This window comes from Carcharhinus amblyrhynchos, chromosome 3, assembly GCF_965287045.1.
Source record: "Carcharhinus amblyrhynchos chromosome 3, sCarAmb.v2.hapA, whole genome shotgun sequence".
Lineage (NCBI taxonomy): Eukaryota > Metazoa > Chordata > Chondrichthyes > Carcharhiniformes > Carcharhinidae > Carcharhinus > Carcharhinus amblyrhynchos.
Window position 1 is genome coordinate 110,069,278 of NC_137326.1, and position 26,417 is coordinate 110,095,694.

Here is a 26,417-nt window from a genome sequence, read left to right on the forward strand (position 1 = left end):
CGAATAGATTCCCGCGTTAGACACGTTTACACTCCTGCAATGTGTATTACTTTAGACTGAATAAAGTTATGAATTATACGGCCGCGTGCTCTACGCCGGTTTCCAAGTGAATGATTAGTTGCGGGTAAAATGTCAAAGTTGAGCTTATGATAGGTTACTATCCGTCTATTTAGCGCGTTCGGAGATTCTATAACCTACCCACTGATTCTCATCAAACCGAATTAAAACTACTCGCTGTATCAAGTTTTCACTGGCACAACTGAGCAAAAGAAGGGGGCGAGGGGGTGGAGTTGGGATTTCTGTTCAGGTATTTTGGAGTGAAAACGATCTTTAGATTCTGCTGAATCAGCGCAAATTTAAATGAATTCAATGAACAAAAATATTGAATAAATTCAAAGGTTCCCTCAGACTAGTGGCGAAGGGGTAATGGAAATAAATTTACTGAACTTCAGTCAACAGGTCTATATTAAATGTGTAATCTGTCTGGCTAGTTATTTGATTGAGATGAAGATTTATTCATGGTATTTCTTTGTCATATCAAGTTTCACAGTGACCGTATCACTGGTGTCAATTCAGTTAGATGGGGAAAGTATGGTTCTTTGCAGCGATGTGAACCAAGCCCTTTCTGCAGGTGGGAATGTTCTTAGCCAAAACTGCCTGGGTCCTTGGATGATACCAGCCCATCTGACCTCACCAGAACTGGGCATTGTCTTTGAGTTCACCTCTGGTTCGACTGTGAAGATGCGTTCACGTAGGCAACATTTCCCTCAGTCTACAATATGTCACATCTAAATATCCCCCAAGGCTGCTGCACCTGTCTGTGTCGGCGGAATAAATAACATCGCTTCCGAGTCCCGAAACCACTGCATCTCAAACTCATGAATCTGTCATTTGCTTCAAATCCGTGGGAATGAAACCTTTAAATGCGGCGGCGTCACCCGGTTTAATTTATCTCAAGACCAGCAAAAACAGGCTTGCACTCAAGATTTCTGCCCTGCCAAATGTTGTGTAGAGGCTCACTCTCACTCTGACATGGGATCTGATGTGTATTTTAACAGTGCAGAATATTGTAACTTAATGAATTGTACCTATTGTTTTCGGGTCTCCTTAATAATATTCTTAAATATTTAACAGTATCTTTGCTATGGAGTCTCCGTCATCGTGTTCCTTTCCTTCATGTTATGGGATCTTTATTACAGTATCCAAAAATTGCTCTTGTTTAGAAACAGGTACATCGCAAAAGCTACAAGGGAAAGGGGCAGACACCTGGGCAGTAACACAATCAAACAGCTTTCTGGAGCTGATTTCACAGACAATTTACAATGTTCACCCGGTCTTTCTCCGCTTCAGACAAATGCAAATACCGCCCAGGGCTTAGGAAAAGTGTATTTCACTACTCAATTGATTCAATCTCACAGTGACAGTTCTCGGGATTTAAGATACACACTTGGTTCTCGGCTCCCAGTTTACCCAGGTCTGTTTTTCATTGTTTTAACACTTGCCCAGTGAGCTTGAAGAGGATCCCACGCTGCGTCCGCTAATCATCTTTCTATGAGTCGATTGGAATATTCCAATGATTAAGGCTTTGTTGACTTTGATGCATGTTCAGGGGCTTTGTTCGGAGTGTATAAAACACACAGGAGTGCGGGGCACATTGGAAGGCTTGGTTTTCTTGTAGCCACAACAGACTGACGCAGCTTTCGAGAACTTCTCAAGGCCTCTGCTGTTAACTGGAAGGATCATCGCCCAGCCAGAAAGTGCTCGTTGGATACACTTAGACACAATGAAGACAGATTATCTGCTTTTCGTGTTACATCTCCTTTTTATTTTTAAGTTGTTGTCGGAAGCAGCCGGTTTGCGGCCGAAGATTCCTTCTTTACCCATCCAAGCAGAAGATGACCAGACCCATTCTAAAGGAGCCGCAGGTAACTTAGCCCCCTACTGCAGTCGTTCCTTACCTCGCTATGTTTCAGGACAATTCATGGACAATAAGTGACAATAACTAGTCATAGTTTCTTTTCCCAATTGCTCCAATTTCTTTCGCTGGGAAATGTCCCCCTATTTTTGAATTCGAAACAGGAAAAAAAATTGGGGGGGGGGCGGAAATAAGTCATTTGCACCCTTTCTCGGCAAAACTCTGAATTTGCACTCATTATTGTCACAGAGAGGAGTAAGGCTTGATTCTGGATCAAAAACAGAAAATGCTGGAAAATTAGTTTTGGATTTTGGTGGGAAGTATTTAAGTGAAGTATCGAAGGAATTTCAGATGTACTCTTTGTGTCATTTTGTAGGCTGTTCTTTCGGTGATAAAGTGTACGGTCTTCGGGATACCTGGCACCCTGACCTGGGACAGCCCTTCGGAGTCATGCATTGTGTCGTTTGCCACTGCGAGCCGGTATGTTTATTATGGCCTGCAGGTATATTTTTAATAGAACTTGTTGTCATTCCGTTTGTACTTTATTTGAAAAGAAATGCCTCCCTTAGATCCACGAGTTGCTATAAACAGTGCGATTCTCTGCTGCAATTAGAAATCCACTTACTGCCTTCAAAAGTGACAGGGTCTTGGCAATATTCGCATCATGAGCCAAAAGAGAAAATGCTGAAAAAATGTCAAAGCATTGACAAAGGGGTCATGTGGACTCGAAACGTCAGCTCTTTTCTCTCCTTACAGATGCTGCCAGACCTACTGAGATTTTCCAGCATTTTCATTTTTGGTTTCAGATTGCAGCATTCGTAGTCATTTATTTTATTCATATCGCGGTATTCATTCAATGGGGCCTTTTCTACATCTAAGTTGTTGATTCCTTTGCCATATTTATCCAATAGGCTCCACATTATTGTTATAGGGTTTCCCCAACAATATTCTTAAATGTTTAAGAGCATCCTTATTGTGGACGCTCTGCCACTGTGTTCATTTCCTTCACATTGATGTTATGAGATCGTTATTACAGTAGCCAGAAATTGCCTTCACAGTATTCATTCTGTGAGGTCTGCTCTGGAAGCTGCTTCACAGCGTTCACGGTATGGGGCCCCGGTTAGAAAAAAAAGAGTCAAATGCCTGGATTGAGTTTTCTGTGAATCATCAAGAGGAAATGGGCAGTGGGTCTGAACGGTTATTTCTCGTTCTGTCTTCTCAGGTTTCCACTGTAGGATTTCACAGGAGGTGCTTTCTGCGGTTGTTATGTTGGTACTTTGAAGTTTGTGGATTGAGTTTAGGAGCACACTCCACAAGATAGGCCGGTGCCCCCGCCCAAGCCAAGAATTAACATTTCCCACTGCATTTAACATAAGCCAATTTCACTCAATCACCTTTCAGACTCGTCTGCAAATTAACCACAATCAATTACGCAATGTATTATTTCCCCATTAGCAAGAGATTATGTGCTGTTTGCGGGGGAGTAATACACAGTTCAATTTTTAGGAAGACGCCCATCTCCTCAATTGACACTCACCTTGCTAATGAGGTGCTGTCTGATTAATGCATCTTCCCCCCCCTCTAAACTGAGTGTGTATTTGACTAACGTGTTACTGTATTCCTGCTAATCAAGCTTTGGTCGTTATGTTGGGTAAGTGGTGTTGTGAATTATGGAATAGCAAAGCAAAATCATTCTCCCATTCCATAACATTCGTTAGGCAATGAAAGTTTATTTCTCTTCTTGAATATGAGTTGGAGAGCTATCAATCCAGTGGAATCTACCACGCGGTATTGTCAATGGATCAAACATTTTTGGGTAAAAGCAAATTACTGCGGATGCTGGAAGCTGAAACCAAAAGTGAAAATGCTAGAAAATCTCAGCAGGTCTGGCAGCTTTGACAAAGAGTCATCTGGCTTCGAAACCTCAGCTCTTTTCTCTCCTTACAGATGCTGCCAGACCTGCTGAGATTTTCCAGCGTTTTCTCTTTTGGGATCAAATATTGGGAGTGCGGTTTTCTTATTTGTAATGGGTTTATTCACTGCTATTTGTGGGTTCTGATCTGCTTCCAAACAAGAAATATATGTTTTCTTTTTCAAATTTTCGTCTTTTAAAGCAAAGGAATCGAAGAGGAAAAATCAATGGCAAAGTTAGCTGCAGGAATATTAAACAGGACTGCCCACAGCCCTCTTGTCATGCTCCCATCTTACTGCCTGGACATTGTTGCAAAAGTTGTCCCAAAGGTGAGCATTCGTCGCTATGGCGACCAATTGACAACGCTCCGATCTTTAGTCAAGTTTCCAGGCGGTCTAACAGAACGCCCTTTCTCACTTGCAGAGAGTGCAAGTTCCCAGAAGAAAGCCGAGCCGATATTCGATGGATTTGAACACTTTCCTCTTGAAAAAGAGGACAAGTTGCAGAAAAGTCACAATGATCGCTCTTACATCAGCACCGAGGACATTTCAATGGATGACAGCAGGACAGGTATGCATTGGACACTCGCGAGTTTTTGAACCACAGCACTTGTGTGTAAAAATCCTGTGTGACCTTAGTGGTGGAGAATTAAAGGAGCTTTTCACTGTCTCTCTCCCTAGATTTTGTCGCTTTGCTGACGGAAACATCTGGACAAACGTCAGCATCCAGAGGAGTGGCCAAAGCTCGATTTGTCCTGGTCAGATCCAACCTGATATTCGCCATTCATTATGAAAGGTATTTCAAATGGAGAGTGGGGGGATGCAAGAGAAGTTATAATGGACAATAAGGAAATAGCAGACTTACTACATTTCTACTTTATATTCACTTTCACGTTGAAGGGAGAGCACAGATCAAATTTTAGTGGCACTTAGTGGATCTGCTATAATTTTTAAAAATGGTAATGATAAATAAGGAAGATAGAGAAATCAATGTTTCATAGGAACATGGAAACATAGAAGATAGGAGCAAAAAGAGGCCATTTGACCCTTTGAGCCTACTCCTCCATTCATTCCAGTCAAGGCTGATCATCCAACTCAACAGTCTAATCTTGCTTTTGATCTCATTCACCCCAAGTGCTATATCCAGCCATCTCTTGAATCCATTCAATGTTTTGGCATCAACTACTTCCTGTGGTTATGAATTCCACAGGCTGACCACTCTTTGGTGAATTCCCCCTACCTCAGTGCAATAAAAGAAATAGATGAGAGTTTGTGTCAGTATAATTTTCTAAAACTTTGTAGATTGACGATTTTTCATTACTCAATCAAATGAAAGCAGCTTTTCCCAGTGTATTCTATTAAAACCATCAACTCATTGCCTCTGATGCAAAGTTCTACTAGCTGGTAAGGTCTGATTCTGTTTTATCCTGGCTGCCTTCTGCCAGAATTTCCAGCCTTTTTAAATCTCCCAGGATGTGATGATTCACAGGGGGTGGAGTAAAATCCACATGGAAAATCCACAGTGAAGCAGGAACTGTGAATCTGTAGCAGCTTAGTGTGCGCAGGTTTTGTATTTGTTCTCATTTTACCTTGCAACATAAACTGGATAAAATGGGAAAACACAAATTGGATACTATAGAAACCCGAGTGTTTGCGTTTGTGCAATAACGTGTATGTTTTAAATTTACTTTCAATTTAATAACATTGACTTTTCAATAAGAGCTTCAACAAATGTCTGTCTTGCAGACATTCTGCCATTAAAATCAGGTAATCTTTCAAGTGTAATCTCATGTATTGAATCCTTGGGGGAATGTCAGGTGTTCAGTAACATATTTGATATATTTCCACATTTAAGAAGGACAAAAAGTTCAGCATGTTGCCTTAGAGATGGATACAAATTTGCATTTCATTCATTTCTAAAAGTTTGGCTCTCTACCTCAGACAAAACAGCAAGGATTCAGGAAAGCAGATACTGCTGTTGTTAACTATTAGATTAAAAAAAAGGGAGTTGAGGAAATCCCCCTCAGTAATCTGAAAATGGTCTGTTTTCTCTCTGTTCTATAGAGTCAGCCGTCCTATCAGGGTTAGCTTTCGGGACCGTGATGGTACTGTTTTATTTGAACATCCTGTCCACAAGACAACTTCACCACAAAGCAATCTGGTAAGATATATGTCAACTTTCACCATGGCCAAATTTATAGAAAGAACAGGGAAGTTATGATGGAACAGCCTAAAATGCTCATTACGCAACAGCTAGATTATTATGTACAGTTCTAGAAGGTTGTGATTGTACTAAAAAGGGTGCAGAGGAGATTCACCAGAATGTTGCCTGGTCTGGAGTGTTTCAGTTATCCAGAGAGGCTGGTTAGATTGGTGTGGTTTCCCTTTGAGTATATAAGGCTGAGGGGGACCTGATTGAGGTGTACAAAATTATGAAAGGCTTAGATAGGGTGGATAGGGAGAAACATTGCCTCTTAGTAGAGGTGTAAATAACCAAGGAGCATAGATTTACAGTAATGGGCAAGAAATTTAGAGGGGAGTTGAGGAAAAACCTTTTCACCCAGAGGATGGTGGGAATCTGGAACTCATTGCTTGAAAGGGTAATAAAGGCAGGCACCCTCATAACATGTAAGAAGAAGTTAGATTAGCACTTGAAATGCCATAGATACAAGGTGGTGGACCAAGTGCTGGAAAATGGAATTGGGTTTAACACGTCTTGATGTCCAGCAGAGAGATGACGGGCCAAAGGATTACCTCCTGTGTCGTAAAACTACGACTGTATGATGCTCTGACGTCCACTTTCTGTTTTATGCCTCTGGCTGACTTTGTAGGTCTGCGGCATGTGGAGGAATGTGCATAAACCTTACATCAAGCTCCTCAAATCTGACCAGCTCCACGTTGCTCTGATGACACAGCCCCGACCAGATGCTGGCATCCAAGGCAAGATTGTCAAACACAGGGCACTTTTCGCTGGTAAGCTGTAACATTCAAAAATGTAGAAGAAATCGCTTCCATCCGGTTAAATAAACTATGTGAAGGATTATGGAACTTAGTGTTCTTAACATATTTCTATTTCCCCAGAGACATTTAGTTCTGTGCTGACCTCAACTGACCTTGATCGTTCAGGACTGGGTGGTATTGCTATGATGACACTGAGTGATGTCGAGAATAACTTGCACTTCATCATTATGTTTGAGGGGTTGCTGAAGAGGAGTGAAAAAGGTAAAATCATTTTCCTAACATTTGGGTGGTTTATTCAATTCAAATACTAACTCAAAAGGACTGACGGGGACATTATGACCTTTCTCTTAATATAATCCTACTTGATAGTATCCTGATATAAATTTCAAAAGGCAACACTATTGTTATTTTTGAAGACAGTGGTGCTTTACCTATTAAGATTTTCACAACCCTATTTAGGTTTTGATAGTTATGTTTTATTTACTACTGTTGCATGTTGTGGTTTTGACCAATTGATAAAGCACAGTGCAACACCCCCTTTATCTGCACATAACCTTGTGAAGCAATGCTTGCTCACAATTCTTTTTGCTCCCTTGCAGATCGCAGCATGGTGCCCGTGCGAGTGCAGTTGCTGTACAGACACAGACTGCTGAGGGAAGTCAGAGCCAACATAAGCACTCATGTAAGATCTTGTTTTGCATGTTACAGTCCAGTAGCTGGTACATTATGAACAAAACATAAGAACATAAGAACATAAGAAATAGGAGCAGGAGTAGGCCATCTAGCCCTTCATGTCAGACTTAGTCTCAAGTGTGGGTTAACCCAGAAGTTGCCAATCCCTTACTGACCCTTAACACACCTTTTGATTTGATTTAATTTATTGTCACATGTATTGGGATGTAGTGAAAAGTATTGTTTCTTGTGCGCTATACAGCCAAAATATACTGTTCATAGAGTACATTGAGAAGAAGGAGAGAGTGCAAAAAACTCTGAGATGCACTCCCATTAGACACGTCACTAATTCAAAGTTAACTAATAGTTAGTGATCATAATTCTCAATCTTAAGAGTTTATCTTGAAGTTGAATATAGTTTTGGTGCTGCATTGTGCTAATTTTGATAACAAATTTGAGGTAATTTTTGATATGAAAGTTCAAATGTGAATATATTTAAGATTGTTGCTAATTTATTAATACTTAAGAACTGATGCTTTTTAATAGTACAATGCTTTTTAATCCACAATGATGTTATTAATTCATATGAAGTTGGGAAAACACCTTTTTTTTCTTTTGTCTAGGACTCTGATTTTGCTGAAGTGATGACTGATCTCAGTAACAAGGAGATGTTCTTGCTTTCCCGTGGCCAGCTAGAAATTGCCCTAGAGACTGAGGGCAGAAATCCAGATCGTATTTCAGGATTCATCACAGGCAAGAAAACATGTGACAGTAAGTGGAAAATCTAGTTAACTTGAAACTACTTTAATACATTGAGAGTTTGGGGGTGAATTTCTGAGTGCTTATTCCACTAGTCTACTGTAACTTAAGAGGAGCAGCCACAGAAATCTTGGTTAAAAATATGTAGAGGACATTTACGTTGCTTTGTTAGATTTTCTGAGGCTTTTCAAAGTTACAGTAGTCAAGTACAATTTCATTTTGCACTTATGCCAAATGCTTTATTATAAATTTGGAGATAGAACCATAGCAATTGTTCACCAAACCATATTTGCAGAAGTTTGTTCCACAGGTAAAATAAGCAATTCCTGGCACCTCATCCAATTCTTTGCCTGCAGATTTAATAGACTTAAAATCTCATCCTTCCATCGTTATCCATTCCAGATAATGGCCTGAACCAATCCCGTCAATTAACTTCAAACAAATTTCACTGTCTGAACCTTTCTAGAATAAATAATGCTATCTTTATAATGAAAAACAGTAAGATTTCATATCATCCTTCTTACCTTCCTCTGTTTATTCTTCAAAGCTTCATTTTAATTTGTGAGGTTCCTGCAGTGGAGGGAGACTTTCACAACTTCTCACTGGAACAATATTGTGCCATGACTGGATTTCTGCCAGCAGTAATTGCTGCTTTATTAATGCACCTAGTGAGATATTAGGGTTAGCAGCTCCAGATGTGTCTGGCATTAACTTCAGGATATCACAATGTGTCAGCAGTGTGCCCAATATAAAGTAACATTTATACTAACTTTAGAATAAATGCACACTTATAAAGGAATTAAACTAAGTAGTATGCCCATCAATAAGAAAGGACTTGCAATTTGGTGGCTTTTACAACCTAATAGTTAATTCATATACTTTTTAAATCTAGTTATTCTTGGCTTGTAGGCAAACAAACTGGCAATTAGTGCAAACGTGATTTCTAGACTCGAATCCTTATCATTCACAATCTGAGAAGGCTTTTAGCCATATTTCTGAATAGATTTCTCCATCAGAACCAAACATTTTCAGGCTGGCATAAGGATTGGTAGAAGAGCAAAGCTGGGAAAACTGACCCGCTCTCATAGATGTTGACCTCCTAATGGTTAATATTTGAATAACATTAACATTGAAGTTCTTCCATGACTTAGACCAGGTCAATGCTTCTTGCACAGTTTTCTACTGTTGTGTATAATCCAATTTGTTGAATATATTTAATCTGATTTTTTAAAACTGATTTTCCTTCTTTCTAATAGCTATTCAGAGTGTGCTATCAGGTGGGAATGCTCTTACACCAACAAAAACCGGTGCTGTTGGCTCAGCCAAATTCATATTGCATGATAATGGCACCCTAGAATTCCAGGTAAAAATTGCACATTTTGCTCCAACTTATTGTCTAAGAAACTACACCAAAAACTATTAAAAACAGTCCTGCCTAATGAATTTACACGCATATAATTTCTAAATTATCTACCATTTCTATATTTCATGATTTATATTCACTTCATTTATACTTTGAAATATAATTTGAGATGATTCCAAATACTTGTTTACAGCCAGTTGAAAGTGTTACTGGGAAATAATTATGGCACGTGGTTATTTTACCACAGGTACAAGTAGCTGGCACAGCCAGTGAAGTTATAGGACTCACAATTGAAACTAAACCTCGGCGCAAGAACAAACGTAATATTTTATACGACATAACTTCTGACTACAGGAATAGTTTTGTAAGTACTTTGGAGGAAAAAGTACAACGGCATTGATAAATAATTATTGGTGATTTAAATTCTAACTTTTCCTTTTGTGATTTTAGGCAATTGGAGTTAGCAATAGTCTAAATGCTCGAGACATTCATATGCTGTTGCAGAATGAGCTTTTCCTCAACATTGCAACAAAGGAGTATGAAGAGGGAGAGTTAAGAGGACAAATCAGTTCTTTACTCTATAGTGGACTTCAAGCAAGATACTATGGTAAGGAAAATAGAAGACATACCTTATAAGAAGTCTACAATGGTTCAGCTGAGAGTGGACAGCTAGATGCCCATTTTATGGCAGCCTTTGATTCAAAACAATTAATATGTTTAGTTAGAAATCTTACACAAAAATACATTTACTGCAGTAATCCTGTCATTTAATTTGTTCAACTTAATTTTATGCAATAAAAACAGAAAATGCTGTATTCAGATCTGCATGTGACTCCTGCCTTTTAGAACAATAGCAAGAGTTGTGCCCTCAAATCGGAAAGACTGCGAGTCTTTTTTGATTATGGGGAAACTTGTTCCAGGTTTTGATGAGTGATCAGATGGAAGGACAGATGCAGGTTAACATGGGTTCAGAAAAGGCAGATTGCTTTCAACCAATTTTCTGTGTTGTTATCAATTAGGATTTTGTAAAGGCATTTTTGCAAAGGCACTAAAACACATGTTAAGGGCTCTCAAGATGCATGGCTAAGTGTTATGCTGCACTGGTGGTGGCTGGAAATTAGCCAACAAATGGGTGGTGGTTCATGGGGAGGTATTAAAATGCTAACCAGTTGCCAGAGGAATCCCAAAGATATGTGTTGCTGTTTTTGTTGTTTACAAGTTTTCTAGATAACTCAAGAGGATAGACAACTGTTGAAATTCATAGGTGTTAATGGCAGGAGCCATTGGGCAGTAACCCAAAAGGATCTGGGCAGGTTGGTAAATGGTGTAGTATTATGAGTTTGAGTAAAATAGGTGAGAAATTCTGATTGAGGTCACAACCACAAACACTAGGTGTGTTTTCCTTTGAGATGCTAACAAACCTTTACTCTATTTACAGCACAGAAGAAGTCCATGCAGCCTATCCAAACCTGTGCTGGCTCTCTGCAATTTAACTATTCTCACTCCCTTGCTCTTTCCCCCAAGGCTGTGCAAATCTTCCTCTCTTCTGGTGCTTATCCAGCTCATTTTCAAAGTTGAATCTGCCTCCACCATTCTCTCAGGCAATGTATTCCAGATTCTAACTACTCACTGAATAAAAACATCTTTCCTGATGGCATCTTGGTTCATTTGCCAATCACTTTAAATCCGTCTTCTCTGGTTCTTGCCTCTTCCACCAAAGGGAACAGTTTCTCTCTAAATGCTAGATCCTTCATGATTTTGAACACCTATATCTAATTTCCTCTTAACTTTTATTTCTTTCAAGAAAACAACCCAGCTTCTCCAAACTATTCACGTTACTGAAGTTACCTCATCTCTGGAACCATTCTCATAAATCTTTTCTACATTTTCTATTTTTCATTTGGTATCTTTTGCAGTGTGTTTACTAGTTGCATATGCTGTTTTTACCTCTTGTGACAGGTCATGGGCCCTGTGATAAAACTGCAAAATTCAACTTGTTTGTGATTCAGCTCAATGTGAAATATTAAAAATATTAATGCAAAGAATCTCTCTTCCACAGAGCTTCCAATTCCTCTCGCTGGACAATTTGTGGTGCCTCCTATAAAGACTGGTTCAGCAGGCCATGCATGGGTGTCCTTGGATGAACATTGCCACTTGCACTATGAGATAGTTGTGTCTGGACTTAGTAAAGCTGAAGATATTACCATTAATGCACACCTCCACGGATTTGCTGAGATTGGGGAAATGGATGATAACAGTGGGGAACACAAGCGCCTCCTTAAAGGCTTTTACGGATCAGAGGTACAAAATTGTTTAAGTTGTACTGTACTGTAATTTTGAAAGAAAAATCATGCAACCACACAGGGAATTTGACTAGAGGCAGAATTTTCATGAGGTTACCCTCAGAAATTTATTCATTGACAATAATAACAATGTGTAATTGACACATTAAACAATTCAGTTGATCCCTGGTTGGTTTTGAGTTTGCTGATCTCAGCTTGGGCAGTAGTCCGAGTCTTAGTATTAACTGAGCATCCATGAAAAAGAGTTGAATCAGCTGGGGTTCCAACTCTGGACCCAATGGTTGCAAGAGTGCTCATGTGCGGATGTCCAGTGAGAATAGATTGGACCCATGCTAAGGTAGTGTGCCAACGCTCTCTGTTGAGATTCTCAAATGAATAAGACACTAGATCAGGGATCTGGAGATCTTCAAGTGCTTGAGGACTCATATCCTGGCAGAAGGTGAGCACCTTCAGTAAAAGATAGAAGAAGATGTGAATGGAAAAGCAGAAACTGTTTTAGTTCAGAAGTAATTTCCTGTGTAGCTCATTCTTGTTATAGCACATTATGATACTTACGTTGTGAGATGACTAGGCCTTTGGATTTGATCATCTTAGCCTCTACAGACAGAATGGACCAGATTTTCACAATTGAGAGGACAATCTCCTTTGGTTTAAAGCATCCTGTTTGATCCAATTTTCATTTTGAGGGGATGAAGGCCAACGTTGAGCCAATCCCAAAAGCAGATCCTAGGTAGTCATGGAGACAGGCGAGTTCTGAGGCAAGCTTGTTTAAGAAGTCCCACCTTGGTTCCCTGGGACTTTGTTGTTTGAGAAGATCCACAGCTAGACCATCTACTTCTCACTACTCACACATCTTAGCCTTGGCCCATTCATACCAATGAATTCTCTCACTCCATGCCCTCTCATGCCCTCCCATGGCCCCTAAGCCAACTCATGGGCCCCTTCACCCAGGTCCCACAAGCACCTACATAGCCACTCATTCAGTACCCACTACTGACAGACCTCAAAAGCCATCTGGAGATGAAAAACATTAAGTTTAACAATCTGATAAAACTGTCATTCATACATATGTGATAGTGAAAATTTTCTCACACATGAAACCCATTGAAGAGCTTTTACATCTCCTCAAATGTACAATCTCCTATAAAAACAAACTTATTTCTGATTCCACATCAAAGGCAGCTAATTATTTTTAAATTGTCAATTAAACTGTGAACTTAGAACATCCTGCTGAGATAATTGTAGCTTATGAAATGCAACCAAGTATTTATAATAACATACTGGTAGTCTTTGGGAAATGTCAACAAAGAATTCTATTGAAATTGTATGAACCGATGATAGTGATTTTTCTAACCTATTCCAGATAGCTTGCTGATCCAAGCAGTCCTGCAGCCGATGTTTTTATTTTAACACTCACTGACAGTTTCAGCCTGGTTCTTCATATTTGAACAGCAGGGAATTTAAAAAACTTCAGACCATGTAGATTAAACAGCCTCTTTGAGAGCATTTATAGGTACTCCATTAATGTATGACTTTCACACTGCTTCAGCCCTTTATTTACTCCTCTTCACATCCCATTTTAATGTCGCTTCTAAATATGTCCAAATGTGATGTGAATGATTGCTAAACAGGTTAATGCTATTAGAATTTCCTTTCTGCAAGATAATGTTCCCATGCATTTTAGGGATTGTGTAGTTAATTAGTGATACTTCGAAATTTCAATGATATCTCAGCAAGTCATTTGTCCTGCTTTGACATGGTAATACCTTGATTTTCACCACAGGCCGAACTAACTTATTTTGTCATGCTCATCTAGGCTCAAGGGATATTAAAGGACATCAGCACTGAACTTCTGAGACATCTTAACAGAGGAACTGCATTTATTCAAGTTAGCACAAAACTTAATCCAAAAGGAGAGATACGAGGGCAGGTACGTACAGGAGCATTTATTATTGAAAATGTGCTCTTAGTGCATTGCAAATAAGGACTTTGCTATGGAAAGTTAAAGAAAGATGAGTTTGAAGAAAGATCCACTACATTTAGCAAACTGTTCAAACATCAGCATTTTCCTGCACTAAACTATTATGTTTTGAGCTAATTCACCTGAATCCTGATTAATAGCTCATGTAAAAAGTCATTTGTTTGTCCACAATGGATAGTAAGATACTACAGAAATATTTTGCCAAATCTCTGTTTCATAACTGGATCATTAAAATATCTCACCATGAAAATCCACACTTAAATAAAGCACTCAGCTGGATATATCCCTGGTAATCTATCCAAGTAGCTGAAATGGACCATGACTTTGTACTGCGTGTCGTTATTAACAGAGCTTCAGATTCAAAATCATAGTTGATCTTATTAAAACTGCCATTCTCTTCAGGTTCTGATTCAAAACCAGTGCGAGTCGAAAGGATTTGTTATACCCAAGGAACCCGATTATGAAGACAGTCTCTTTCAGGAAATTAAACCTGATCCAGAGGAGTTGAAGAAAGATCCAAATTCTTGTTTCTTTGAAGGGCAGCGGCGAGCTCATGAGTCTCGATGGGCACCAGACTATGACAGGAAATGCTCCATCTGTAGTTGCCAGGTGACAGAATGAAAGTCAGCTTGAGTGACACTCAGAGTCAGTTTGATTTTATTTTGCTAATTGATTTTAGTCTGACCAGACTCGCTCAAACTTTGCACAACTTCTTTCTATTTCAGAAAAGGACTGTTATATGTGACCCCATCATCTGCCTCCCTCTGAACTGTTCGGAAGTTGTACGTGTGGAGGATAAATGCTGTCCTGTTTGTAAAGGTATATTTTAAATTAGCAGAATGTGATGTGGTACACGGATAACAACAACTGTCAAATCCTTCACTATTGTGCTCAATAGAAAAAAAAGCAGTAATTGAAAGGGTGAACCCTTTGGTGGAATATTTAGGGTGGAATTTTACAATCTCTCCTACTGGTGGGATTTTCTGGTTCCCCTGAAGTTGATGGATTTTTGAATGGCTTGCTACATCTTTTGGCATCGCCCATACTGCGATGGGCTATAAAATTTCACCCTTAGATTCTAAATTGTGTATTAGTTCCCTTATTCTGCAGGTTTCAAGTTAAATATACTCTGTATATTTCACACTATTGCAGTTTGCTTCTCCAAATTCAATTGTTGTGTCTGATATCACATAATTTGCTGTCCCAATAAGCTCAAAATATGGAATGTACATCAGTATGGAATGATAGAACCATATAGTGCAGAATAGGGCCCTTCGGCACATTTAGTCTGCATTGACACTCTAGAAACACTTGAACTCCCCCCAATCCCATTTACCAGCACTTAGTCTTTAACATTATGATGTACCAAGTGCTCATCCACATACTTTTTAAAGGGTGTGAGGCAACCTACCTCTACCACCCTTCCAGGTAGCAGATTCCAACCTGTCGCCACCTTCTGGGTAAAAAAATATTTTTCCTCACATCCACCCTGAACCTCCTGCCCCTCACTTATGTCCCCTCATGACTGACACCTCAAATAAGGGGAACAGCTGCTCCCTATCCATTCTGTCCACGCCCCTTATAATCTTGAACGCCTCAATCAGGTTGCCCCCTCAGTCTTCTCTGCTCTAGAGTAAACAATTCAAGCCTACCCAAACTCTCTTCGTAATTTAAATGCTCCATCCCAGGCAGCATTCAGGTGAATCTCCTCTGCAATAATGAGACAACTAGTGAAAATTTTTAATTCATTTCATAGTCCCTGAAAAAAGTAAATATTTGCCTCTGAACTGGTAATGTCGATTTTTATTTGGTTTTGATATTTTTAATATAATTTTGACAGATAAAGTAGAAACAAAAAATGAAAAGAAAACAGAAGTGGAGCAGGTTGAAGGTAAGTCTATAATATAACTTAATTTATAAAAATATTATTATTGGTCCAGTGTGCTGTTGTTAAGTAAAGTTTTGATATCGATTGGGACAATGGTCAGAAATCTGACAGATAATTTAGAGGGAAGAGTTCCACTGTTTATTTATAGCAACAAGGGGTTATGTGTTTGAGGCAGAGACTTAGGGTTATGAGCTGTATGGGCCAGTGGGATTTGTTTTTAAGAGCATGAGAAATAGAAAAAGGAAGAGGCCATACAGCCCTTCTGTAATTTTACCATCTTCCCCTCGATCCCCATATTTCTTGATCCCCTTAGACTTCAAAAAACCTACTTATCTCAGTTTTGAATATAGTCAACAACTGAACATTCACAGCCGTTATAGGTAGACAATTCCAAAGGTTCGCAGCTCTCTAAGTAAACAACTGCCTAATCATCTCAGTTGTAAGTGATTGATCCATATCCTGAGATTATGCCCCTGTGTTCTAGACTCTCCAGCCAGGGGGAATAACCTCTGAGTGTCCACCCTGTTAAGCCCCACTGAAACTTTCAATGAAATCACCTTTCATTCTTCTAAACTTCAAAGAGTATTGGCCCAGTTTACTTAACTTCCAACTCTTCATTGGATAACCCAATCATAGAAAGAAGTCTCACAACACCAGGTTAAAGTCCAACAGGTTCACCAAACCCGTTGGACTTTAACCTGGTGTTGTGAGACTTCTTACTGTGCTTACCCCAGACACAGCCGGCATCTCCACATCATGGCAACCCAATCATCCCAGGAATCAATCTAGTGAACCTTCACTGCATCCCACCCAATAACAAGTGTAACCTTTTCAGATGAGGAGATTAAACCTGTACACAGTACTTGAGGTATGGCCTCACTGTACAATTGTAACAAACCTTCCTTACTCTTGCACTGATTCTCCTTGTAATAAAGGCCAACATGACTTTTGCTACCCCAATTACTTGCTGTACCTGCATACAAACTTTCTGTATTTTTTGTAGGAGAACACCAATATCTCTTTAAACATCAACATTTAAAAGCTTCTCAGCATTTAATAAACATTTTTTTCCCACTCTACCACCAGGGTGAAAATCCATTCCATCTGCCAAATTTCTGTCCCCTCACTTAACCCTGCCCATATCTTTTTAAGCCACTTTATGCCCTCCTTTCAGTTTATGATCCAATTAAATTTGTATTGTGAGTAATCTTAAATACAGTATTCCTTATTTTCATCCAAGTCATTAATGTGGTTGTAGATAGCATTGGCTCCTTCAACCCAGTACCCCAATTGCTGCATCCTGCCAACTTGAAAGTGCTCTGTTTTCCCCTACTCTCTGTTTTCCCCAACTCTCTGTTTTCCCCTACTCTCTGTTTTCCCCTACTCTCTGTTTTCCCCTACTCTCTGTTTTCCCCTACTCTCTGTTTTCCCCTACTCTCTGTTTTCCCCTACTCTCTGTTTTCCCCTACTCTCTGTTTTCCCCTACTCTCTGTTTTCCCCTACTCTCTGTTTTCTGTCCATTAACCAATCTTCTGTCCAAACCCATTTATTCTCACAATCCCTTGAGCCCTTATCTGTGAAATAACCTTTTATGTGATACATTGTTGAATGCCTCTTTGAAATCTAGATGTACTCCATTCACTTTTTTCCCCTGTATATAACCAGTTAGTTACACCACAAAAACCTCCAACAAACTTGTGAGACACGATTTCCCTTTCATAAAGCTATTGTGACTCTCCCTAATCCTTAGGTTTACTGAGTGTCTTGATAACACTTCCATAATAATAGATTCTCCTGATGGCAGATGTCAGACTAATTACTCTATGTTCTTTCCCTCCTCGTTCAAGTAGTGGTGTTCGCCAGAATTCTACTGCCCTGCCTACCTTGGAATCGGACCAGATAGGGGGCGGAAAATGGAAATATCCATTGACCACGGGCAAGACTTTCTGGTCTTGGTTCGAGCAGGGCTGTAAAATCCCTCCCGTTATATTTGTTGCCACCTAATCCACTGGGACTGTTCTAGAATCATGGGAATTTTGGAAGATCACTTTTTGTGGAGGTCGCAGTGGTCCTGGCAAAGGGCTGGAAAACTCAGGGCAAGGCAACCTAAACCTTTTCAGGAAGCCCTAGGCATATTCTTTCACCATCAGACAATTAACACTGCCTACGCCATGGCTCCTGTACCTTTATGTAGTTTCACTGGGAGCAATGGTTGCTGCTGGGACTGCACCCAATCCTCAATAGCAGCATGGATGCTGCGGTGTACCTGAAGGGGGGTGGGGGGATGCGTGGGGTCCATCTCATTGGGATCAGCCAGAAAAGCCCTGATGAAATGGGTGTTCATTGGGAAGGGGTTTTTAAGCAGGTGGCCCTTGCTCAGTGGGAGGGGTGGAGGGGTTGGGGCTTAGGAAGCCTGCACAAAGGCCACCAAGCTTTGCAGCCACCCCAGAGAGCAGTAGGCAGAAACCCTGAAGTGGCACTTAGTTAGCCTGTGTGCGGGAAGACTGCCCTCAACCATTCCCATCACTGAGAGAATACCATGGCATTAGGAAAGCGAAGGATTTTCCACCTCCATCTTGCCTTCCAATTCAACAGCAATCCACCCCCCCATGTGCTCCAAGAGGCACATTAAATTCTGTCCACTCTCTTTCCATCCGTCTCTTTTAGAATTGTTCAGCCAAAATTGCTGACATGGGGGTGGCTAAATGGCTCAATTCTCTTCAGTAGTCTCTTATGGCTCTTTGATATTTGTTACTGATTGTACTAGCAAAAATCTTTCCATTTCAGTTTTTGCTATGTTTAAGTGAATATTTTTTCTGATACGCTGCTTTAATTTGTTGATTAATATATAGCAAAACATCCCAAAGTGTGGTGCCATAGGGATGCTATGATGAGTAAAGCTCCAAGGGCCAATTACCCTGGGATTCTCCCAATGACCCATTCATTAGCAGAAGACTGGGAACAGGTTACATGATTGACATTATATCCAAGCAATGACATATGATCCTGGGAATATTCTACAAGAGAGTTAAAGTAAATAGATTTGTAAAATTGGGAGAGGAAATGAATTATAGAAAATTTATGCAATTATGTCAAGAAAGATTGATTTTTGCTAGAATTCTATTTTTTGGAATAATAAGATAACAGTCATTGTTATTGTTGGAAAAGAGTTTAAAGTGACCCTAGAGGGACCAAATGAAGTTAGTTATTCTGATGAACTGTCAATCACATTATATTTCAGGCTGCTATTTTGATGGGGACAAGAAATGGCATCCTGCTGGGACAACCTGGCATCCATTTGTACCACCCTTTGGCTATGTGAAGTGTGCAGTATGCACTTGTAAGGTAAGGATTTCCTTCAGACTCTTCTGAAATTAGATCCGATAAGTATAAAGTTCATCTTTAAAGGATCTAAAATATATTCCTGAAAAGTCTGATCTCTACTGTTAGAACTGTTTGAACCCAGAAGTGAGTAAAATAAGCAACTATTTTGACATCAGCAATATCTAATTAATGAATATAATGGAAAGCTCTTCACAGTTTCCACTCCGCTGCTATAATTTAAAGGGAACTGTGATGGGATATCAGTTTTCACATGTACAGGGGGTTCTGTTTTCTATTGGTGATAAGGTGACACCCAAAGAGTGTGTGATATTGTGATGGATGAGTGGAACACTTTAGTTAAGTTAATAAAGGTATGGGAAGACCAAGTGCCAGGGCTCAGTGGGATACAACCTGGAATCCTGAAGGAGTTGAAGAAAGTGCAGAGACCTGATAAATGATCTCTCTGAGCTCATTAGGTGGGATGCACTAGAGAGAATTAGATAGTGGCCAAGCATAGTTTTCATTTTTAAGAAGCGAGACAGGACCATTCAAGGTAACTGATGGTAGGCAAAATTTTGGAAATATTGAATGAGAATAAAATTATCATTCATATAAAGTAATAAATGAATGTAATAATTTTACTAAACTAAAATAATGAACTAATAATTTTGCTCTTTAAAAAGCAGTAAAATTGTTAACTATCTGAAGATTTTCATTATATGTGATGATACTTTACAATAATATTGGTGATGTATAATTTAATGTCGAAATACTTCTTTATATTTCATTCATAGGGGGCAACTGGGGAGGTTCACTGTGAGAAGGTTCAGTGCCCTCATCTGCCTTGTAGCCAACCTGTTAGAAGGAATGCTTCAGACTGCTGTAAAGAGTGCCCAGGTTAGTAATCTGTACTGGTTTAATTTTCTACAATCTTTTATCTAAGAGAGAAATTGCATTTATTTAACACCTTTCACAATCTTGGGACATCCCAAAGTACTTTACAGCCAGTGAAGTACTTCAGTCACTGTTTTAATGTAGGGGATCATTAAAGGATCTAGCTACTGAGATCCAAATGAATCAATTGAAACTGTTTGGTGAATACGGGCGTTTGCTCAACTATTAGAGTCAGGCAACATCAGCAACCTATTGAAAAGTACCCCAGAATACCCATATACACTGCCCATCAAGAAATAAACTGTACATAATTGTGGATAGATACCCTGAACTTGCTTCTGAAATTTGCTTTTTTACCACAGTTACAGAGATTGCCCCTTTTGACCATACAGACATGATGCAGGCTGATGGGCCCAGGCCCTGCAAATTTGGGCGTCACATATACACGAACAATAATAAATGGCATCCTGAAGTTCCTCCGTTTGGGGAAATGAAATGCATTACTTGCTGGTGTGATGTAGGTATTCTATTTAACATTAAGAATCATATACCTCAGACCACATCAAAAGTGCTGATATTGCTTGAAATGTAGAGTTATTATTTTAAGAAATTTATAAAGATGCTGTCATTGAGACGTAATTTGTTTTACTGGTTTGCAAAGAAAATTAAATCTAGTTGTAAGATATTTTGGGACATTTCTGAATAATTATAATGGTAATTTCATGCAACATGTAATGCATGTATGTTTTTGTGAGATCACTTAAGAAATAATAACTTTATGCTATAGTACATTAGAGCATTAATACACAGTGTCAGACTGGATTGATAGAACACTGTTTCAGTCCCCACTTTGACTTTCAGAGATTGGTCACATTGATGTCAGGGGGCATAAAGCAGAGACGAGCATGTCCTTACTGAAGAGGAGAGAAAATTATAAAATGTACTTCTCTCTAGCTAAGTGAGCAGTGTTAGTGGAAACCCATTGTCTGTCCTCCAGCTTTAACTGGTTGATGCATGTCTCCCAGAGAGAGAGAGAGAGAGAGAGAAAAGAGAAGTCAAATAAGTGGGAAAAGAAATCAGAAGGTTTTCTTTACAGCCTATGAGATATTTTAATCACTGTTTTAAATATAGGGGATCTTTAAAGGATTTATCTACTGAGATGCAGATGAATCAATTGAAACTGCTTATTGAATACTGAATAGGTTTTTTCTCAAATATACCTCCAGAGAGCCTTGAAGTTTGACTGTTTATGAAATCATTGAAATGCAATATATTAAACTTCATTTTTGAGATTTCTTTAGAAAGATAGAATTTCTAAATGTAAGTACCCATGAGGGCTTCTGATCACATCCAAGCACTTCATGGCCACTTTTGAAGCGTGGTCACTACTGGAATAGGGAAACGCAGGAACAATTTAATGCACAACAAGATCCCTCAAAAAGCAATGAAATAATGATCAAATATATTTTGCTAATATTGGTTAAGAGATTAACACTTATCTGAAAAATAGCATGTCCACCAGTTCAGCAATTCCTTATGACTGTACTGATTATGTAGTCAAGTCTCTGGACACCGATTGTGAACCCACAATTTTCTGATTCAGAGACAAGAGTGGTCATGCTGGACCAAGGCTGACACCAAGTGAGGTAGAATTGGAATTAAGACTACAATTAGATTCACTGAATGTAACAGCCTGTAGCAAAATCTGATAATTGTGCTTTGCTTTGGAATTTTAGGAAGGGTCCACAAAGTGTCAACGAGAGAAGTGTCCAGTCCTAACCTGTGAGAACATTGTAAAGCGACAACATAAGTGTTGTCCAGAGTGTGAAGGTAAAACTCAGCAGATTTACTTTAAAATAACTCAGCTTGGAGGTCCTTATATCTTTCCACCATTTAAAGACAGTTGCATTCTGAAGGTATTTCTGAAGCTGTCCATTGAGGGAGTTTGATTCGAAAAGCTGCCAAGCTGATGATTGAGAGCATACAAGGCAGTGTGGGTGGAATCCACAGTATATGACAGCTTGGAGAGGCTTGCAAGGAATGCAAAGGCTCGTATTTTCTGGTCTTGCTTTCCACTTCATTGTGAAGTGGGGTTCCTCCTGTTGTAGAATGACTCAGTAACCTCCCGTTGTCACCCGCAAGATGCCACTGATAACACCTACCGTCACCTAGAAAGAGTCTATTGTGTACAGTTTGTGACCTTAGGAACCACAGGATTTAGTTTGTGGCCCTAGTTGTGGTGTAGCAGGTGAGATGAGGGTGATAACCTCCTTTGTGAAGTGAAGGTGTTTGAGACAATGCTCCTCAGCGAAGTTCATTGAGGAAGAATTCCCTGGAAATCCCTGTGCAGTCACCACATTCTGGTGCCTGTTCGGGTATACTGAGGGAGAATTTAGCATGGCCAATACAACCAAACCAGCACATCTTTTGGACTGTAGGAGGAAACTGGAGCACCCGAAGGAAACACATGCAGACACGGGAAGAATGCACAGACTCTGCATAGATAGTGACCCATGCCAGGGATCGAATCCGGGTCCCTGACGCTGTGAGGCAACAGTGCTAACCACTCTGCCACTGTGCCTACAATGAGCATTGGATCCTTATTTAAATTTTTAAATCATTGTTCATAGTTCTGCCATGTACCTTGGATGTTTATGGAGCAGGAGGAATAGAATAGCAGTGTACTATTTAAATGAACAGAGGTTGTAGAACTCAGTGGCACATAGGAATCTGGGTGCCCTGGTGCGTAAGTCACAAAGAAGTAAATATGCAAGTCCAGCAAGTGATTATAGGATAGAGGTGGAGAGACTCTTCCCGCTCAAAAAAGACAGTAGGACTAGGGGGCACAGCCTCAAGATAAAGGGGAGGCGGTTTAGAACGGAGTTGAGGAGGAACTTCTTCACTCAAAGGGTGGTGAATCTCTGGAATTCTCTGCCCGTTGAAGTGGTGGAGGCTGCTTCGCTAAATATTTTTAAGAAGCGGGTTGATGGGTTCTTGATAAGAGAGGGGATTAAGGGTTATGGGGAGAGGGCGGGAAAGTGGAACTGAGCCACAACAGATCAGCCATGATCTTATTGAATGGCGGGGCAGGCTCGAAGGGCTAGATGGCCTACTCCTGCTCCTATTTCTTATGTTCTTATGTTCTTATGTAAAATGTAATGTGGCTGTTCATTGCAAGAGAAATGGAATGTAAAAATAGGGACATTTTACTGCAGCTGTACGGGGCTTTGGTGAGACCATATCTGGACAGTTTTGATCTCCTTATTTGAAAAAAATATATAATTGCATTAGAAACAGTTCAGAGAAGGTTCACTCAAGTCATTTTTGGGATGAAGGGCTTATCTTATGAAGAAAGGTTGGACTTCTACGTATCGGAGTTTAGACGAACAAGAAATTATGTAATTGAAATATTCAAGATCCTGAGGGGATTTGATTGGGTGGATACTGTGGAGCTAGTTTAAAAAGCAAGATGTCTTATTGACTACATGGGGAGAAGTTTTCCCCTCAAAGAATCATTAATTGTGTGAAATTCTCTTCCCCAGAGAGTAATGAAGGCTGCATCACTGGATTTATTGAAGGCAGAAATTGACAAAAGTTTGATAGACAAGGGGTGGAATTTTCATCCCGATGTGTTTCGCAGTGGCAGGAAGTGGCATGCTGTTCACTGGTGGTGGGATCTTATGGTCTCACCATTGTCAACAGGGTTTCCCGTTGAACGCACCCCTTGCCACCAGAAAACCCGTAGCAGGGGTGCAGTGTCAGCTGGACTGTAAGATCCCACCGGCATAAATGGTAGCAAGGTTTCGGTGACAGTTATGGGGGGCAGATAGCAAAGTGGAGTTGGGAGAAAAAGGGCGACATGGTTAAGGTGGGCTGAAGGGCCTGTTTCCAAGCTGCAAATCTCTATCATTCTATGACACAACCAGATCAGCCATGATCTTATTGAATGGTCGAGCGGGCCTGATGGACCAAATGGCCTGCTCTCAAGTCCGATATTCTTATGTTCCAAGGAGCAACGACATTTGAAAATGTATCTCAGTGTATTCCATGTACATTTTGCGTCAGAAGCAGGGAGCCAATTAATTTCTCAAATAATAAACCTAAGAATACAATACAGAGATCTCGCTGATTGCTGAGATAGAATTTTGTGCTTCTTAAAGAGGAAGGTAGAAGGTAGAAGATCAAAGGGTGAAATGCAGCTTGTGGGTTAGCTTTGCAAACTGTCTGGATACTATTGCTATTTCTCAAATTTATACATGAGATATCAAAGCTGTTATTAGACTGACAATTTACCTCATACATATGTATCTTCAGCATAGTGCAAGAGACAGCAGCATCATGAGGCAAAGAAATAATCCTCCTGAAAAGGTTAAAATGCAAGGGAGAAACCTGTATGTTTCTCTAAATGTTATAAATGGTGACCTGCTTAATGGTTTCTGCTCTGGCATCTTTAACACATTGCTTCCAACAGCGTGTTCCAACAAGTTAAATATTTTTTTTTAATCTCCAGATTTGTCTTCGTATTATGATGAAGATGGAGAGAAATTTAAAGGTCAGAAGAAGGGGAAGAGCAGCTGGCTTTCTAAACCATAGACCGAATTTGGATGAATGCACTCCACACATGCAATGGACAGTGTATGCATGTGATAAATGCTGTAATGTCTTCTTCAGTTGATCGAGCTGAAGTTTTGAGAGCTTCATTTGAAAGCCACATGAAGAAAAATCAGTCATTTTAAGCGCGCTCAGTAGATTTGAGGCTCAGTGCAGTTAATCAAAGCAAAACAAAAGACGTTGAACACTCTCGGCAAGCGTGCGATTTGCTCTTCACACTGAATTCTTAAGTGCATACATTATATGTTCCAGTCTCAGTACGAGGGAACATTCATGACCTGCAAGAATCCTATTAGTTACATGAAGCTCAGTTTGGAGATGCTTCCAAAAGGTGTTTGGATGGGCTAAACATGACATTCATTCCAAAAGGATTATCATCCATTCTTCCTTCTAGTCAAAGGGCATTGAAAATATAGGGAATGGATTTCTTGCATATTGTTAGACATTTTTATTTGCAAAGAAGAAAACATTGTGCTTCTCATCCATATGTGAAATGTTTCTTGAAATGTAAATCCAGAATCATGTTATTAAAGCTAAGAAAATCACATGGGAGTGTGAACTCCATCCAGTGAGGGATTTCCTGAGAAAAAGGCTCAGAACACATTGGAATGAATGAAGGTGATATCTTTCGTTGTCTTTTAACAATTTGCTGTTAAGTTTCTGTTGCAAATTCCCAAGTGGGAGAAGCTGCTTAATTCATGTGACTTGATCTCCCATTGCATTTGACCTTTTTTTTAATCTTCACTGTGAATGGGATGCCACTTCTGTGACTGTTATTTGCATATGTGAAACCCCAGGGAGGGAAGTGTGGGATAATTGATGTGTACGAGGTAATTCACATGCGTACTGCCAGCTAGCACCAGCTGCACTCTTCCTAAATTCCTCATACAGACTTCATCTGTAAACCTCTGGAAGCAGGCTTTTGCTGAGAGCTTTATGCAATAGATTGAGTGTGGTGAACATAAAGAACAGTTGGTGCAGGGCTGTACCTGAGGACCACCTGCTAACATTCACTGTAAATGACAACATACAAATAGAAGTATGCCCTCCCTGTCTGTACTGCATGTTACTGTGTTAATGTGAATAATGACTGGACTCTGCTGTGGGTGAGGTTATGCAATGTAAATAATGTAAGTTCATTCAGTTTTCAATGTTCTCATCAATATATTTCTATTTAACAGAAGTTACTAAAATAGTAAGTAAATCACACCTCAGTGCTGGAATATATTTGAACTCTTACTTCTTGCTTTGCTGATTTTTACTTTCAATTAGTCGCAAATAATGAAAAACAAATTCTACCTTCAATTTTGAGACAGTGATAAATGGAAAGAGTCACAGCAAGCAACAAATACGCTAATGAAGAAATAGTAATAAACAGAACACCAATGATTAAACACACTGATGGTTCCTCTCCAACAGTTCTCTGGGCAGACTGATCTAGTGGTATAGTGATGAACGATAGAGAAGGTGCAGGTTCCAGATTTTAATCTCTGCTGAACAACAAAGCTACAAAATATCTGAACTTGGATTTCTCAGTCATTTGCATTCTCCAGCATTGTTCCCATTCCTTTATTAATGTTCATTCATTAACAAGTGATTAGCTTCAGTGCCTTTGAGCTAGAGAGGAAAAAATATAAAGACCTCCTGCTGTTGATCATTATGCTGTTATTGCCTTAAGAAAATATATTTAAATAGATGGCAAGAGAGGAAAGGATCAGAATACTTTAAATATCTTCACAGAGAAAGAAAGGCTGCTTGACGATAGTTTAAAGTTTATTTATTTTAGGGTCACAAGTAGGCTTACATTAACACTGTAATGAAGTCACTGTGAAAAT

General features: G+C 39.6%; 1 protein-coding gene and 1 long non-coding RNA gene across 2 annotated transcripts in view; one reads left to right on the forward strand and one right to left on the reverse strand.

The window, feature by feature from the left end:
• Nucleotides 1-1,783: 1,783 nt before the first annotated feature.
• Nucleotides 1,784-24,620, forward strand: chrd (chordin). The gene is made up of 23 exons (XM_080186462.1): nucleotides 1,784-1,925; nucleotides 2,292-2,395; nucleotides 4,030-4,156; nucleotides 4,251-4,397; nucleotides 4,508-4,622; nucleotides 5,891-5,987; nucleotides 6,658-6,799; nucleotides 6,908-7,048; nucleotides 7,387-7,469; nucleotides 8,083-8,230; nucleotides 9,475-9,581; nucleotides 9,829-9,945; nucleotides 10,032-10,188; nucleotides 11,641-11,882; nucleotides 13,701-13,814; nucleotides 14,268-14,474; nucleotides 14,591-14,684; nucleotides 15,706-15,756; nucleotides 18,995-19,098; nucleotides 19,872-19,974; nucleotides 20,334-20,488; nucleotides 21,708-21,801; nucleotides 24,482-24,620. Exons 1-23 carry the CDS (start codon nucleotides 1,784-1,786, stop codon nucleotides 24,562-24,564), a joined length of 2,874 nt encoding a protein of 957 aa, XP_080042588.1. The 3' UTR covers nucleotides 24,565-24,620.
• The window catches only part of LOC145341492 (uncharacterized), a 37,176-nt gene continuing 22,731 nt past the window's right edge, over nucleotides 11,973-26,417 (reverse strand). The window contains exon 3 of the long non-coding RNA XR_013886373.1: nucleotides 11,973-12,331. This is a non-coding gene — a long non-coding RNA (uncharacterized LOC145341492). The remainder of the gene's footprint in view (nucleotides 12,332-26,417) is intronic.